This window comes from Parus major, chromosome Z (genome assembly GCF_001522545.3).
Source record: "Parus major isolate Abel chromosome Z, Parus_major1.1, whole genome shotgun sequence".
In the NCBI taxonomy this organism is placed as follows: domain Eukaryota; kingdom Metazoa; phylum Chordata; class Aves; order Passeriformes; family Paridae; genus Parus; species Parus major.
In genome coordinates, this window is record NC_031799.1 from 33,908,485 (window position 1) to 33,924,567 (window position 16,083).

A 16,083-nucleotide genomic window follows, 5' to 3' on the forward strand; every position below is an offset into this window, starting at 1 on the left:
TGAAAGTTTTCTCTTGTATGTTGTTGATTGTGGTTGTCTTGAATTAGTAGTGGGTTTATTTAATTTATTATTATTATTGACAATATCATTAGTTAGAATAAAACTGTGTATCACAACTATTTATTATTTTTGTTACCTGTAATGAAATCTACAAATGTTTCATTTAAACAGGTTAACAGTTTGGATCAGAGAGATGACCTTTTGAAGCTTGCAGAATTTAAATTAGTTCTCATGTCAGCTGCTCTGAAAATGTTATCAGATGGTTCAATGAATGCGTCAGTCAAACTGGCAAACTGTACATTAGATGATAAAAGACAGTCAATCCAGAAGGCTACACCAAGGTCTGTAATTTTACATCATTTGTTAGAGTTAGGAAAAAAGTTCATAATGTTTTAGTTTAATTAATATTCTGTTAAAACTGCAATTGTTTTATTGTAGGGGTTCTTAAAGTACCTGTTACTGTGGATTTATGGGTTTCATGTGCCTTTTGTTCCATGTATCTTTGAGAGACCAGTGCTAGATACAAAAAATGAAATAAACTGAACTTTAATTGTAAATTTAATAAATGTGCATAGAAAACAATTTCACTTCCCACTTTTATGAAATGCTAAGTGAGACTGAGATGATGTTTCATGAGTAGTAACGAACTTCAGTAAAAGGTAGTACTTTAGATATGTGAGCAAGTAAATATGATGGTTTGACTTGTTAAAATTATTAACACCTTTTGTTACCAGTGTGTGGGATTCCAGATAGTTTTAAAGTTATATAAAATTCATGCTAATGTTTTTATTTGTCATGCCCTAAAATTATTTGTATTGCTTTTTAAATTTGATCTTGTTAATATATTGCATCTGGAATGAGAATCTTGAATGTTCTTCAGTATTTGTGGCTGGCTTTTTATTATTTCATTAAATGGTGCCTTAATTGTTTTTCAGGATGGTGGAAATGAAGCATGGATTTGAAAAAAAAGTTATGGTGGATGTAAACTACAAACGGGGGAGAGATGGCACTGTTCTTGATGTTATTGTTCAAGAGATATACCTTTGTGCAAGCATGGAGTTTCTACTTACTGTAGCAGATATATTCCTAAAGGCTAATGCAGAAAGTGCTGCTGCACAGAGAAATCTCAAGCAGTCATTACCATCAAAGGACCAAGGTATATACCAGTATACACTGGAGATTGTTTAAAATATGTATTTGAATATCAGCTTAATTTTAATACTATGTAAATAATACATATGTATTTAATTATTAATAATATTTAATACTATGTAATTAATGCTATGTAATACTATGTAAAAAATACAATACTCTTTTTATGCTATTTTCTGTGTTGATATGTACAGAACAGCTTGTAACTATTGATGTTGCTTTCTTTGCATCATGGAAATAGATTCATAACCTTTAGTCTTCTTTTCCAAAGGAAGTCTTGTTTCACTAGAGAAAGAAGATACCTAAAAATGTATGTTTAAAATAAAATAGGAATAATAATGAAGCATATTATATTGTGCTTGCTCATGGAATGGGCCTGCCTAATATTGTTGCCTAGAAATGTAATTTCATTTGTCCACTGATGTGCATTACTTCCTATATCAGAAAACAGACTTTTAGATTGAGCACTTGACATAAAAAATTGGTCTATTAGAGCATCAGAGCAGGAAATATTATTTTTATGCTTCCAGGACTCAAGTAGTTCTCATCAGGTATGCCAAAGCAAGTCCCTGTATTTTTGGTGTTGTTTTCCTGTGCCCTGAATATCATGGCAGTGTCCCTTTCAGCCAGGCCTGCTGTGATTATTTTCTGGTGATCAAAGTCTGAACAGATAATTCCTTATCTGAAGTCTTATATGAAAGTGTATTTTTATTTAGGCATCCGTAATGCTGCATGATTGTCCTGTGGAAAAATGAGGGTTTGCTACTCCAGAGTAATGTGGAGTAATGTGCCTGGCATTTTCGTAAGACTCTTATCAGAGCTGGCCCATGTAGGTATGGAGTGAAGCTTATATATTTGTTAATGTCACAGTTAGTAGTAGTGGGGATACTGTTACCCTTTTTATTTTGACTGAGAAGCTTTGTGGAGTTTTTTGTTGTACACAAGAGTAATTAGATATTAAATGGTTTTGTGCCTTCAATGAAGAGCCTAGAAATGTCAGTTGCAGGGATTGACAGATTTGGTAACACTAGTTGTGATAGACCTTACCCCTAAATAGACAAGTCCTCCCTGTAAGTTACAAGAATGAATTAATTTTTGTAATTAATATAATTAATTATAATAATAAATTATATTAATAATTAAATCACAGCAAGAAAATAATAGAAATCGAATCTTTGAACAATTAAACTAATGCAATTTATGTTTCTGAAGCATCTGTGCAGCCTGTATCTACGATGGAAGTGAACATAGTTGTTAAAAATCCAGAGATTGTGTTTGTGGCTGATTTAACAAGAAGTGATGCTCCTGCACTGGTGGTTACAACACAGTGTGAGGTCTTCATTAAAACTAGCCCTGAAAGGTACAGCATGACAGCTGCTGTTAGAGAGATACAGATGAAAGCATGCCCATTTCTTCCAGAAGAAAGGAAAGGGAACATTACTACGGTGAGTTTGCAGCTGTTCTGTGTATATTTAAAAGGTGCTGTTTAGCCTATACTACTAAAATACAAGTAATATCTGAAATGTTCATCATTAAAATGTATAATACAGTATAGTAGTATACATTTACAGTGTGAGTAAAATTTTGTAGCTAACATTTTTTTGATTTTATTATCTTTTGTCTAATATGCCTAAAGCAGCATCTTGACCTGTGGCATTGGGGTTTGCTTTGTATGACAAGCTACAATGCAGAGCTCAAAGGAGTAAAAGGTTAATTATCTTTCATATCCCATGTAAGCCAAATAAATAGAGTTTCGTAAGTGTATGCTACGTCAAAAGCAGTATAATAAATTTAGAGTGCTATCAGTCTACCCATGTCCTCAGACCAGACATGAATTTTGAAGAGCAGATCTTTTCAGCTCTCTGTTAATACCTGTTTACTTATGGAGTGACATAGGAAAGACCAAATCTCTAAGCAGAAAGGACTGGGGCTTCCCTTTCATCTCAGTTTCAGGTAGAATCATAGCACCTCAGTTTACTTCTTGGGTATACACAGTCTTAAACTGCACTAAAATGTTAAGTCTAGTCATTTAGAAAGCAGTGAACTAGCACTGATAGCCACAATACCATGCAAAGTTGTTTGACTTTTATTTTTGTAGCTGGCAAGTGTGGCATAAACATTACTTTGTAGAAAGCTATTGGCAGGCTTCACACCAAATTTTTCCTCTTACAGGAATATCTTCTGATGGAATCTGTTATCTCAGACTGTAGAAACAGGGAAAAAGACCTGAATCTGGCAGAATGCTTGTGCTATAGATGGAGGAAAAAACTTCAGAGGACAGTAGTTTAAGTGCTTAAAATAGTACCTTCCTTGAAAGATGAAGAAAGTTCTTGATGAGAGTCAAAAATAAAAAAAGTTACCTGTAGGAACATAACTGCTCCTTTTGAAAACATATGTGTAAGCAAAACTCTGAACCCAGATTTTCTGTAAACAATCTAAATTTAGTCTGGGAAAGGGTAATAGTTTGAAAGCAAGCCAGTGAGAGATGCAAAGTCAGAAATACAGTTTAATAGGAAAATTAAAATAAATGCAATAATACAGAAACACTGACAGAGTCAGACTACAACCTGACACCTTGCTGGTCAGGACGTTGGTAGCAGTCCAATTAAATGATGGCTACAATCCTGTTGAAGTGGCAGGTGTGGTTCTGTTCAAGCAGTGATTCTGTATAAGGCTTTGATCTTCCTCTGAAGGTCCAGAGGTAGTTGTGGAGCTCTTGTCCTCTGGGAATTTGGTGGATAAGGCTGCCTGTGATGTTCTCAGATCATATCCAGGTAGGAATGCTTGGTTCCCCCCTCTGAGCAGAGCATCTCACAACGGGATGATGTAATTTTTGAGTCATGCAGTGAGGCTTTTCTGCCCATTAGCAGAAGTTATCTCGTGGATTATCACAGATGAATCATGGAGAGATAAGGAGCACTGCCCCACTTGGTTTTAACAGTTTATGAAGATGGTAATAGAATATATACTTTTGGGTACATCTTACATTGTAACCTAAGACAGAAAGTAATTGGGTTGGATGAATTCAGCCTTTTGATGACAAAGCCATCAAAACTGAGAGACCTCTAAGATCACTTAGTCCAACTGTCAACCCAGTGTAGGAGCCAACAGAGAGATGGGGACTTCAGACAACTCTTCTTTAGAAAGCTATTTATTCCATAGATTAGATTACAGCTGTGGGGGTTGTGGGTCAGCCTACAGCTACAACTAGCTACAGGCAAGCCGTGTGTCCTGAAGCCCCTTTAGTTCTGGTTACAATGCATTGCATATTTTTATTTACTGAGCATCTTAATACATAACAACCAATCAGCATCATACACAATACCTTTACATTTATATATATCCTATCAAAGCTGCTAAAATTATCATATTATGTTAGTGACTAACCAATCATTCGAGTTAGTAATTTTTTTGTTTTGCAGTGGAAAATCCTTCTTGCTTTGGTAAAAAAGCTCTTTCTGGCTGCCTATGCTTTGTTACTTGGTAGAAAGCATGCTTTGTTTGAAGACCACTTAACCTGTTGGACTTTAGCCATACAACCTCCTTCTAACTGACTAAACCACTGTTCTAAACCTTCCAAGTCAACTAAACCTTTGTTCTCTCAGCTGTTTCAGTAACAACTGGCCCTAAAAACATCTCTTTTATATCAAAACTTGCTTTCACTTCTAGAGAACCTTCTGCTAAGCATTTGTATCTGTGAAACTTTTCTACTAAATTTTCATCCTTCCCCTTAACCCATTACTACCATATCCCATAGTGGTTACTACCATAACCATATCCCCAAGTGTCATGTCCAGATGCCAAGTAGGGAAACTAACCTCTAGATTTAAAATAGCATGAATGATGAGGGCTTTTTTGTGTGTTTCTCATATGTATGCTGGTCTAAAGAGAAATCTCTTATTTTTCATTCCTGAATGCAATACAGAGTAAGAAAAAAGGTAAAGTAAGTAAGTAAAAAATTAAAGTAAGTAAGAAAAAAATTTGAGCAACAGAATAAAAAACATTATTATGGGCAAAACTTCTGTTAGATCAAACTCATTTGGGGAAAGTGTGGTCAAACTAATTCAAGGTATATCTGTGCCTCCAGCATCTATTCAGATATGGACAGAGATGTCAGAAAAGATGGCAGAGTCAATATGGTTTGCAATTACAGTTTTTGAAAGACTAATCATCTCAGATGGGGATCAGAGAGCAAATTCTCCTGTCTGTACAGTGTCAGTAGAGTCTAATTTCATCTGAGTGCTCTATTAATAACACAGCACTGGTTTTGTTTATAGCATACCTCTGATTTGGTCAACTTTGGCGAGTGAAAATGTTCAGGGACTGATTGCAAAACAAAGCTGGAACTGAGTGGTTGTGATTCAGACATATTCAGTTATGTTGTTACTCAGGAAAACTATAACTGTGTCATTGCTGTCTTGCAACTGAAGAACTGGTTCTTCTCAAAAGGCAGAGGCATGGTGGTGCAGTGCATTGACGACATCTGCAGACTTTACCACAAGAATGGAGTTACTGAAGTGTAATGCTTTTTACTGTGGATGACTTCTCAATCTTTAGTGATTGAGAATGTCTGAGGTGGTGCTTCTAGATATTTGTTTTTTTCTTTGAACTTGTCATTAGTGTTAAGATTTCTCTTAATTTTGAATAATGAAATATTTTTCAATTAATTATCTTTCAGTTTTGAAGAATGAAATAAGTTTTTTTTCAGTACTTTTTATGTGTATGGTTTCAAAGTAAGTTTTTAATTATACTTTTTTCTCTATATGACACATGTTTGTTGTACAGGTATTGCAGCCTTGTGACTTCTTCTTTGAAATGAAACAGTCAGGAACTAATCCACAGACAGCTGATCTAACCATTAAATCTCTAACAATAGAAGTAAGTAAACTTGTGTTTGTCTTGATTTTGGGCGAATTTGGGAAGAAACCTCTGAATTGTGTCCCTCCAGAAAGCAAATTCAAGCAGCCTCTCTTCCAACTGGTTCAGGAAAAGATTTCCTTGGAGAATAAGTGGGAAAACCTGTTTATTTAACAAGCAAAGTATCCAGAAGCATTAAAAAAAAATAAAAATATTAAACAATAAAACCTCTCGCTGTTTGAAGAGATGGCAAATTCAGAAAGTCCTTGTTGTGGGGTGTAGCTTGGCTCGCTCAGTCTTGTATCAGTCCCTCTGTTGCTGGAAAGTGCCGCGGCCCAGCCCCCAGTGGGCCACAGGTGTGAGCTCCCAGTGTTTGTCTGGGGTTTTGGTCCAGAGCAGGTTTGAACGGGTCCAAGAAAAAAAAGAAAAAGAAAAACCCACAGTCCAGGGTGCTTCTCTGCCTCAGCTAGCTAAAAACTAACTAAAAAGCAAAGGAGAGCTCTCTTCCTGTCCGTGCTGCTGACAACACAGTCTGGAAAGAGATGCAGGGGAGTGAGTGCAGTTTCTGAAAGCAAACTGCAGATTCTTCTTTCCCTCCTTCCCTCTCAGAACCAGTTTTAAAGGTACAGAACTTAACATCCAGCATAAACAGAACAGACAGTTGGGGATACAAATGTCATAAAGTCACCCCAGGACAGTATTGTATTATCACTCAGCAGGCTATGAAGTTGCTTCAGGAATGACTGAAATGGGGAATTGTTCCTGTTCTTCATTAGAAGAACACCTACCTGTTGAGCATGTCAAAATGAATAAGATTGAAAGTTAACAACTGCGCCACTCTGCTTCAGTTTTGAAATCTGTGTTTTATAAAATGGCTGATATGCAGAGATACATCTTGAAATGCTAGGATAAATCATTGAATGATGTAGTTTAGAAAGTTTCCATCAGGAAATAAGGCAGGGGTGGCAAATCTGAAAAGATTGAACTATTGCTTGTGGAAGGGGAAGTATGTTTGAATGCGAGTCCTGTAGAAAAGTGTTTGGAAGTGTTTTCTTTTTGTAACATAATTGTTATACTTTTGTGTCTGAAACTAGCTGTTTTCTGTACTAGAATCTCATTTGCAGTTATTCCAATTTCTTTTCTGTAGGTTTCACCAATAATCATAAACACGGTAATTACTATTACATCAGCTCTTTATCAAACTACAGAAGCAACAAAAGAAGAGATTAGTCAAATTCCTCCTGATTTGTGGAATAAGAAAGATATAAAAAACCTGAAAATGTGGTTTCTAGAAGAGACTAATGAAAATGAAGATAAAAATCCACACACAGAACTGGTTCCCACAGGAGAGTCATTGAAAATTAATATAGAATCTGTTTTTCTAACACTTGAAGCTGGCGTTGGGCACAGAACAGTGCCAATGCTTTTAGCCAAGTCCTCGTTTACTGGAGAAGTCAAGAACTGGAGTACTCTAATCAACCTACATTCTCGTCTTGAGCTAGAGGTGAGGAATCTTACAAAAAGGAACAGAAGTTTTCCTAGGATGCTAAGCCTTATTGTCTAAATTTTACATACATGTTATTTAGACAATAAAAGAAAACCCATATATTTGATGGCTAAACTACAGATATGTGTTGTGGGAGCATGATGGGAATGATGGGTTAAGATAGCTAAATAAAAATGAAAATCTGATGCATCAAATATAATGTTAATTAATGGCACAGTAATTGGTGTTATGCAGCCTCAAATTTGCACTCCTAAAGACCTATTGCATTAGTGTTAAGTGTTGGAATGGCAATTGGCTAAAATATCTAATAATCTTCAGTTAATATTACAGTAGAATATGTGTTGTTTCTAAAGAATACAAGGTGGTACAAATTTTGTTCATAAAACATCCAAACTGATTCATATTTGGAAATTAATGACAAAAGTCAGTGATTGTTGTAGGTAGATTCTTCCTTATTTATAGATCTTTTGAATTCCAGTGCACCTACCATTTAAGCCAAAATTACATTTTAGTGGCACAATTTTTACCACTTTCTTGGAACTGGGACTTTGCAGTAGAGATTGCCTCATTTTTTTCTCTAATGCATTTGTTTCATCTTTTGGTAGCAGCTGAAAGTGCAATCTAATTATGAATCTTTTAGATTACCAAAATAATTAATATACTTGTAAATCAGAATTTTTTATTTAAGTTTCACTAAATTCCTAACCGATTTCTGGATTTTGATAGGTACATTATTTTAATGAGATGTTTGGTGTGTGGGAGCCTTTGCTTGAACCTCTAGAAGTTGAGAAGACTGACTTATTCAAGCCATGGACTCTTGAAATCAAGGTATGGTTTCCAAAGCTGAACTCAAATATCACATTACAATACCTTAGAAAAAAACAAATGCTCTCCACCTTTAATTTCTGAGACTAATCTAACAATTTTGTTCTTTCTTGTTGGTTACTGAGAGTTTTTTTCCAAAATAGTAAATGAAACCAGCTGTTCTACAAGGAAAGATCTAGACTCACAGATCTCTTAAATACTGTTTTTCAGGTGGCAAATTTTTATTCTAGTTGCACAGGGTTATCAAAACAGCTTTATATCAGCTTGTCCTATTAGGCCATATGCTGGTGATGCATTCAGTGACTTTGGAAAGACAAGCCACTGCACTGGTTCCACAATAGTATGTGTTGCAGAATTGTGTTGGAAAAACTGATAGCTGTTGAGTCGCCCGAAGAGTATTGTGGGAGTAGTGCTCTTAACACTTCATTTTCATCTTTCATGGGAATAGACTAGGTTCTGTTCTCAGACTAGGTAAGACCTTATCCAAGGATGGGAGGTACCTTTTGTTTGTCCTCTTTCTGTCTTAACTGTTTCATTTCATTGTGTCCTGACTTTTTTTTCGAAACTGTTCAAGTATTTTTAGCCTGAGAAGTTGCTCAGAATTGAAGACCCACCCTTTTCCTAGGACTACCATCAGAAACTTTCGACAATAATAGCCTTAGAAGGATAAAGACTAAGTTACTGCAGTTAAGAAACTGCAAATTTAAAATACCCCAACAATTTTCCAGAAAGGTACAAGACATAATACAAAAGAGAGGTAGAAGATAGTGAGTCAAACCTCATGCCTTCTCATCCCGATATGAAATAAAAAAATGAGAAATACATCATTTCCAAAAGTTTTGAAGGCTACAGAATATATTCCATCAGGTTTTTTTTATTTTTTCTTTCAGCCAAATGAAAACAAAATAGGTATTTGATTTTGAAACACATAACAACTAAATTTGGCGACTGTTTTAACACTAGGAAGTCATTTATGTGTAACATTTTACACATTAACTTGAGTTAATTTACATTTAACTCAAGAGGTTAAGATGAATGTTTTCACACAATATTTATTGAATATGTTAGTATATATTTTCTTTACATTTGAATAATCATAAATTTAGCTACTGTTACTGGAATTTCATTGACTTCCTGAATATATAATTCGTCTCTTGTCTTATTCTCTCCCTCTTTCATTTTTATTTGAGAATAGAAACTTAAACAAAAACAACAAAAAAGAAAACTCTGTCAGGACATAGAAATAGGAAAAGGAGACATAGTGAGTCTTAAGGTGAAACTTTCTTCTACCAAATGAGTGGTCAGATAAGAATTCTTTAAACATCTCCTTTCAGATGAAGAAGGCTAAAAAAGCACTGTTTGAACCATATGATGAAGAAGAAGAGAACTACAAAGTTCCAGAATATAAAACAGTAATAAATGTTTCCTCAAAAGACCAGCTGAACATTACACTGTCCAAGCTAGGACTGCAAATGTTGAGTAACTTGGGCACGGTAAGAAAGATTCCTTAACTATGCAGTGTAAGAATTGCCTGATGAATACTTGCAGAGATCATCTTGGTGAAGTCTTACTCAGTATGTTTATGTTTTTTATTGATTCTTTGCTTTCTAGGCATTTGCTGAAGCAGCTAGTCAAACTTCAGACGTCTTCAAAAAAGACCGAGCACCATTTGTAGTAATAAATTCTTTAGGAGTTCCTATCACAGTCTCGCCTAGTGATTCCTTTAGTGTCCTCAATGTTGAATATGGAGCAAAAATATTTCATTTAGAAGACAAAGAGAGTTTAAATATGGAATTTGTCAGAACTAGAAATGAGAGTGACCAGTTCACAGCAATGACAACCCTGTGTAGCAAGAGATTTTACATTCAGATCTGTAAGTTCCAAAGTTCATGTATCTTCTGTTTTTGTAAATATTTATCATGCTTAATACAGTGTCTTGTACAAGTCAATTAATTTTGGAGGACAACGTAACATGAAAGGAATGTCTCTTTGAATTTTAGATGCATGGCAGTATTTGAAATCCTTCTTTAGCCTTTTCAGCTGAAAATTATGTATTTCATACTCCTTAATTTTTGCAGCATAGGTTTTCTACTGCAATAAACTATTTATGTAATAATCTTTATTGTAGTCAGATATTTGTTTGCATTTATATGTTATTACAGAATTCAGCTGCTCAAAATAATTTGTTTAATAATTGAGTACTGTATATATGTGTGTTTACAGAATTTATTCTTGAGAGAAATGTTTTTAAGAAAAGATGGTTCTAAATAATTTTAAACAAACCATAGTTAAAGCCAAAATTAACATTTAGCTATTTTTAGTGGTGTATGTGTTTACAGTTTGAATTGATTTATTGTAGCAATTGGCAGTTTTTCAAAATTGACCATATGATTAATTAATTGAGTTGCTTTTACAATATAAGACCTGTACTCTGTTAACTTATATAAGTTAACAATACAAGACCTGGATTCTGTTAAAGGTCCTGTAAACTTTTCCTGTGAGGCACTAATTTTATTTGCAGTAGCAAAACCCACTTAAATATTTGAGTGACGGACAAATTTACTCTTTTCCTTGTGGCAAGAAAAGAATCTTTGCTGTTTCCTTAGTAACACTGTAAGAGCAGCGTATAAAGAGTGCTGCTTGTACTTTTTCATCCAGTGGGCAGTTTTTTTATTATTAGATTGAATGACATGGGAAATTCTACTGAATGCACATTTTTGTCTTTCAACTCTTTCTTTGTGCTCCTTTTGCATGTTTCATGTCTCATCTTGCACATTCTAGGTCCTCATAATCATTCTGCTGTGGAGAAGATTCCATTGACTAAAGTGGGTCGATGTATTTACAAAGTGAGACACGAGGAATCAGGCGTTGAGAGGTCAATTGTCAGTCAAATTGACACAGTTGAAGGAAGCAAGATGATAACTATACGTTCCCCTGTTCAGGTCATTATATATCCATACATTTAATTTTTTAATGACTGAAAATAATCTTATCATCTTTAAATAAACATGAAAAAACAGATTTTAAAAAGTTACCTGAATGGTTCATATAACTTTGCTTTGTGTTTGATTTTTCAAGAATAAAAAGCATTTTCAAAGTGATAGAGGGTTTGGATGCAGGTGGACATCAATCATTTTGGATCAGGATCATTCGTTAGTAATGTTAACTAATACTGCCTCTAATTTTGGTCTTGAACTGTTTGCTTAGTATGAAGCCATCAAATTTCTTTTAATCTTACCTTGGTTCCACAAGTTATCCTTCAGTCAGGTTATTTAATTTTATTCATCCTGTACTATTGATATGTTATTTTCAAATTCAGTACAGTGTCATTTGAAAAGTGAGACCTTCAAGTGTATATGTTTTTTGTTTGAATAGTATTTTTGATAGCTATTGTATGGTTTGTAACTACAGTGAGAAATCAGATATTACAGTTCAATATATCTCTATCTCTTACAGAAGTAGTGTTCGTGTTACATTTCAGTTAGTTTTTTTTGATCAAAGTGCTTTATGATTTGATTAATAACAAAATTTACTGTTTGAGTATTTTCTGCATTTTTTTCCTAAGAGCTAATTAATGCCATTCAATTAACCGCATAATAAATAAAAAAGAATGTTTGCAAGAAAACTATGTGCCCCAGGATGGACATTGATGACTTAACCTTAAACTTCTACTTCTTTTATACTTTCACTATGGATTTTTGAACCTTGTATTTATTATATTTTTAGGAGACCACTGTTTGGAATGTCACCATATAGTTGAGATTTGCTTGTCTTTGGTTTTTCAAAGTCTTGTGTTTCTCCTTAAAAAGCATTTAATGAACAAAATATAGCATTAAACTGCACAACCAGATAATTTAAAAATATTTGCTCTTTTAGAGACAGTTCTTCTGAAATACTGAATGGTATATGGGAAAGATGAAAAACAAGACTTCTCATTCTTGCTTTATTAAGCTGAAAATACTTTGTCTTTACAGTTTTTCCTAATATGTGTTGTTGCATTTTTATTTTACGTAGATAAGGAATCACTTTTCAATCCCATTAAATGTTTTTGAGGAAGGAAGATGTTTAGGGACTGCTTCACCAGCAAATGAATTCAACATACCCTTTTCCTCTTACAGGTACTTTATTATATTTTTCTTTTATAGTAGAATACATTTATATATTTTTAATTATTGTATCCATACAATTATGCAAAAAAATTGTTTACCTTTGCTACTTAAATAATACTGTGCTGTCTTTGTTGGGTAGGATCTTCTCAGGGCATGTAGTCTGTGTTAAACAGAGTACTGTTTCATTGTTGAATTTGAAGTATTTTGAGATCCATTTTTATGAACAAGTTAAGTTATCTAAGCTACTTTAAAAATCTGAGCTCAGGTACTTCTGCAACTTGTAATTTACATGATACACTTCTTAGGGGGTGGTGTTTGGTGAATTAGTGCAGCATTTTTTTTTTTTCCTGAAAAGGCTTCGTTTGGTTTTTTGATTGTGAAGAAACAGATTAAAAGCTATACACTTAAACTCTTTCAAAGATGTAAAAAAAGATTCATCAACCTTAGAAAAAGTTGGCATATCGCATAGCTATGCTGTTATCACATTCAAGCTAATAACAAAACTGCAATGAGTTTGAATGTGCATTTTAGCTGAACTGTCACCAAGTTTTAGGTAGGTAGGTTTGCTTTGATCGATTTTTTTATGGTTGCAGAGACTTCCTTTTTCTGTTTCATCCCAAACACCCATCTCATTTTTTACAGTGAAAGCTTTGCATCTTCTTCATTACTTAAGTTATGTTTTACTGTAGATTCATTAATTCATTGATACTTTTAACCACCTGTGTAAGATTTAGTGATGTTCCAGTTGTGTAGACGAGTTACACTAGGCAGTCAGGAACTGTGTTAAAACAAAAAAAAAATCTTCATTCAGAAGCAGGTGTATTAAATTCAAGCCATTGCCTTATAAAAGCCATGTGTGTAAATAATCCATGAACTAACTTAATGATTTATGTGACTGAAAAGAGGGGCACTTTCTGCGTGTTTTAGGAGTAAGTTGTTGATCCAGATGTTTAGCTTAGAACAGGAGCAGAGTAGCACATGTAAGGAAATTCGGTAGTTTATTCCTAAGAATCTCCAATTACTCTTTCTTTGTATGGGAAGCATGTGGAGGTATGGAACAAAAAACCCCAACTGTTACAAGAGTATGAAATATTGGGATCCAGTCCATAATTTGATTCCTCTTTTAATCACGATAAAGGCATGCAATGAACTACTGCTAGAAATCATCATAAATACAAATATTAAAATGTCCCTGTTGCACAGTACTTTTTTATAATTGCAGCATTCAGTCAAATATTAAGTGTCTAAAAATGTTTTCATTTACAGATCCATACTGAGTTTGCAACCACTAGCCAGTGAAAATGGAGTGGGTGGAGAATATGATATGTGTGAAGGAATTACATTTGATGAAATTATGAAAAATGTTGATGGTTTATTACAAAGGAAATGCCAGTCTGTGAGGTCAACTAACCACTCACTTATCATCAATATTGTTCCTGTAAAAGATTCACTGACAACTTCATTAAGTGCAGAAGATGAATGGGATTTTCCATATGTTGTTCATTTATGGCCTTCTGTTCTTCTCCGCAATCTTCTTCCTTACCAAATAACTTATTCCGTGGAGGTAATTACATAATGCTTGAATTCTAGTGATGTTTCCCACTTATATTGTGAAAGCTAGTTGAAATGAGGCTGGAATTAAGGGGTTCTGGTGGAGTATTTGTGAAGCAAGTTCACAGATCAGGGTGAGTCTTAAATAGTCAAAGTCTGTATTTCCAGAATTGAAATATTATCACAGAATATGAAATGTGCTGTTAATGAAGCCATACTTTAGATATATATGCAAAGTGAAGCTTAACACTGTACAAGGTGGGCCCTGTGAGGGTCACTCAGTTGCTCAAGAGCAACTTGAGCCTCATTAAATAATGCAGCATTTTCTGTGAAGACTGCCTCAAGTGGATGACCCTATTGTTAGGATTTTATGTACAGTCGCTGACTTTCAGCAGTAGCTTTTAACATGCTTTGAACAAGTTCTCACAGACCTGCCTTTTTTCCAGGTTTTGGCTTGAATTTCAGTCTGTTGCCAGACTTCAGATTCCTTCCTGATGAAATTAAACAATTTAGGTGCACTTTGACTGTTAATAGGTATTCTTTCCAGTGTCACATGAGAGACAGTCTTGTGTAAAAGATCTAAAACGTGCAGTGTAGACACTGATTCCTCAGCACTGTATGTTTCATTCCATGGATCTGGTATAATTGTATCCCACTCCTTATTGATGTTGCTTAGAATAATAGAAATATAGTTGGGAGACAGATTTTTTTCAGATGGTCTGAATATTTAGTATTTGAACTCAAATAATAGAATCTAATAGTAAAACTTCATCACAAATAAACAATTACTGGGACTGTAGCTTGTACCAAATGTTTGGAAGTAATAAGCTCAGTATGTATTTTACAAGTTTAAATTTAGTGAAGAAAATGCTGTGTTGAGGAAATTTGTCATTTAAGAATATTTGTGTGTTTGAATTTGGTGATAGATGGGATTTTTGATGTTGAATATTGATGACCATGCACTTAGGTTCTCTTTGCAAAATGTTGTTTTAAGGTAGACATTTAGGAAAGTAACACAGTTGAATAGTACAAAAGGTTTTCCAAAATTATGCCTAAATAGCTTGTATCTTAATTTTTAAAGCTAGCTAAAAACTAAAAATTGATATGAATTTTGTGTGTGATCATGTCAATGTATCCTGTTTGGTATCTTCTTGTCTTTCTAAGGGAAATGGGAACAAATATGACACTCTACAAGAAGGATGTTCAGCCCAGATTCATAATGCAGTCTTGGACCAAACAAAACTAGATTTGCAGTTGCTTAACTATCTTGATCAAAACTGGAGAAGCGAGTACCAGATAAAAAGCAATCTCCCTGATATCAGCTTCACCACATTTCACTGTGTCACAGAGCTGGATAAGACTGAACTGGATATTGCTGTTCATGTGACCTACACAACTGGGCAGATGATAATAGCAATTCACAGTCCTTACTGGATGGTGAATAAAACTGGTCGAATGTTACAGTACAAAGCGGATGGTATTCACCGCAAGCATCCTCCAGATTACAAAAAACCCCTCCTTTTTTCTTTCCAGCCTAAAAACTTCCGTCAAAATAACAAGGTATTGTATTTTGCAAACCTGACACCTCTGTACTCCCTCATGTTGTTGTATGAAAGCATTTTTATATTTTAAAATGTATTTACTGTATTCTATGCTCTGTAGAGGGCATGAAACTAATATCTCTGTCTAAAAACAGTGTTCTAAATAAGCGTGTTGTCAAATATGCTTGAGATAGGAAATTTACATTATCAGAGGTGTTGTTAAGGAAGATATCCTCGCTTGAAAGAAAAAGTTCACTGAGAAGTGTTTTCTAAATAAAAAAAATCCTTTTACTTTTTAACTGCATTAATAAAGGTTCTTATTCCAAATAAGACATAGAAATTGTGTAGGATGTGTAAAGCTGTGGCATTTGAGCAATGAATGCTACCTGAAAAACTACTACTTGAAATGGTGGTTGATAGATTGATTCTGGGTTAATAGAATGCTAAGGATTCTAGGTTATGGCTAAGGTTCACCATATGGATTTCCTGATTTTTTTAATACTGAGTGATACTGATGGATATATATGAGAGAGATTGCAAG

The 16,083-nt window shown here is 34.4% G+C and overlaps 1 protein-coding gene across 14 annotated transcripts in view; it reads left to right on the forward strand.

The window, feature by feature from the left end:
- The window catches only part of VPS13A (vacuolar protein sorting 13 homolog A), a 111,656-nt gene that overhangs the window by 57,891 nt on the left and 37,682 nt on the right, over nt 1-16,083 (forward strand). For all 14 annotated transcript variants that reach the window (XR_004500561.1, XR_004500562.1, XR_004500563.1 and 11 more), the window contains 12 exons: nt 172-341; nt 936-1,156; nt 2,365-2,597; nt 5,938-6,030; nt 7,157-7,513; nt 8,243-8,344; nt 9,676-9,834; nt 9,953-10,214; nt 11,123-11,283; nt 12,356-12,459; nt 13,717-14,014; nt 15,166-15,561. Coding sequence is in view for 10 of the 14 variants with exons in the window: in XM_015652863.1 (XP_015508349.1) it covers nt 172-341; nt 936-1,156; nt 2,365-2,597; nt 5,938-6,030; nt 7,157-7,513; nt 8,243-8,344; nt 9,676-9,834; nt 9,953-10,214; nt 11,123-11,283; nt 12,356-12,459; nt 13,717-14,014; nt 15,166-15,561 (2,556 nt within the window). In the remaining 4 variants the exon portion in view is untranslated. The remainder of the gene's footprint in view (nt 1-171; nt 342-935; nt 1,157-2,364; nt 2,598-5,937; nt 6,031-7,156; nt 7,514-8,242; nt 8,345-9,675; nt 9,835-9,952; nt 10,215-11,122; nt 11,284-12,355; nt 12,460-13,716; nt 14,015-15,165; nt 15,562-16,083) is intronic.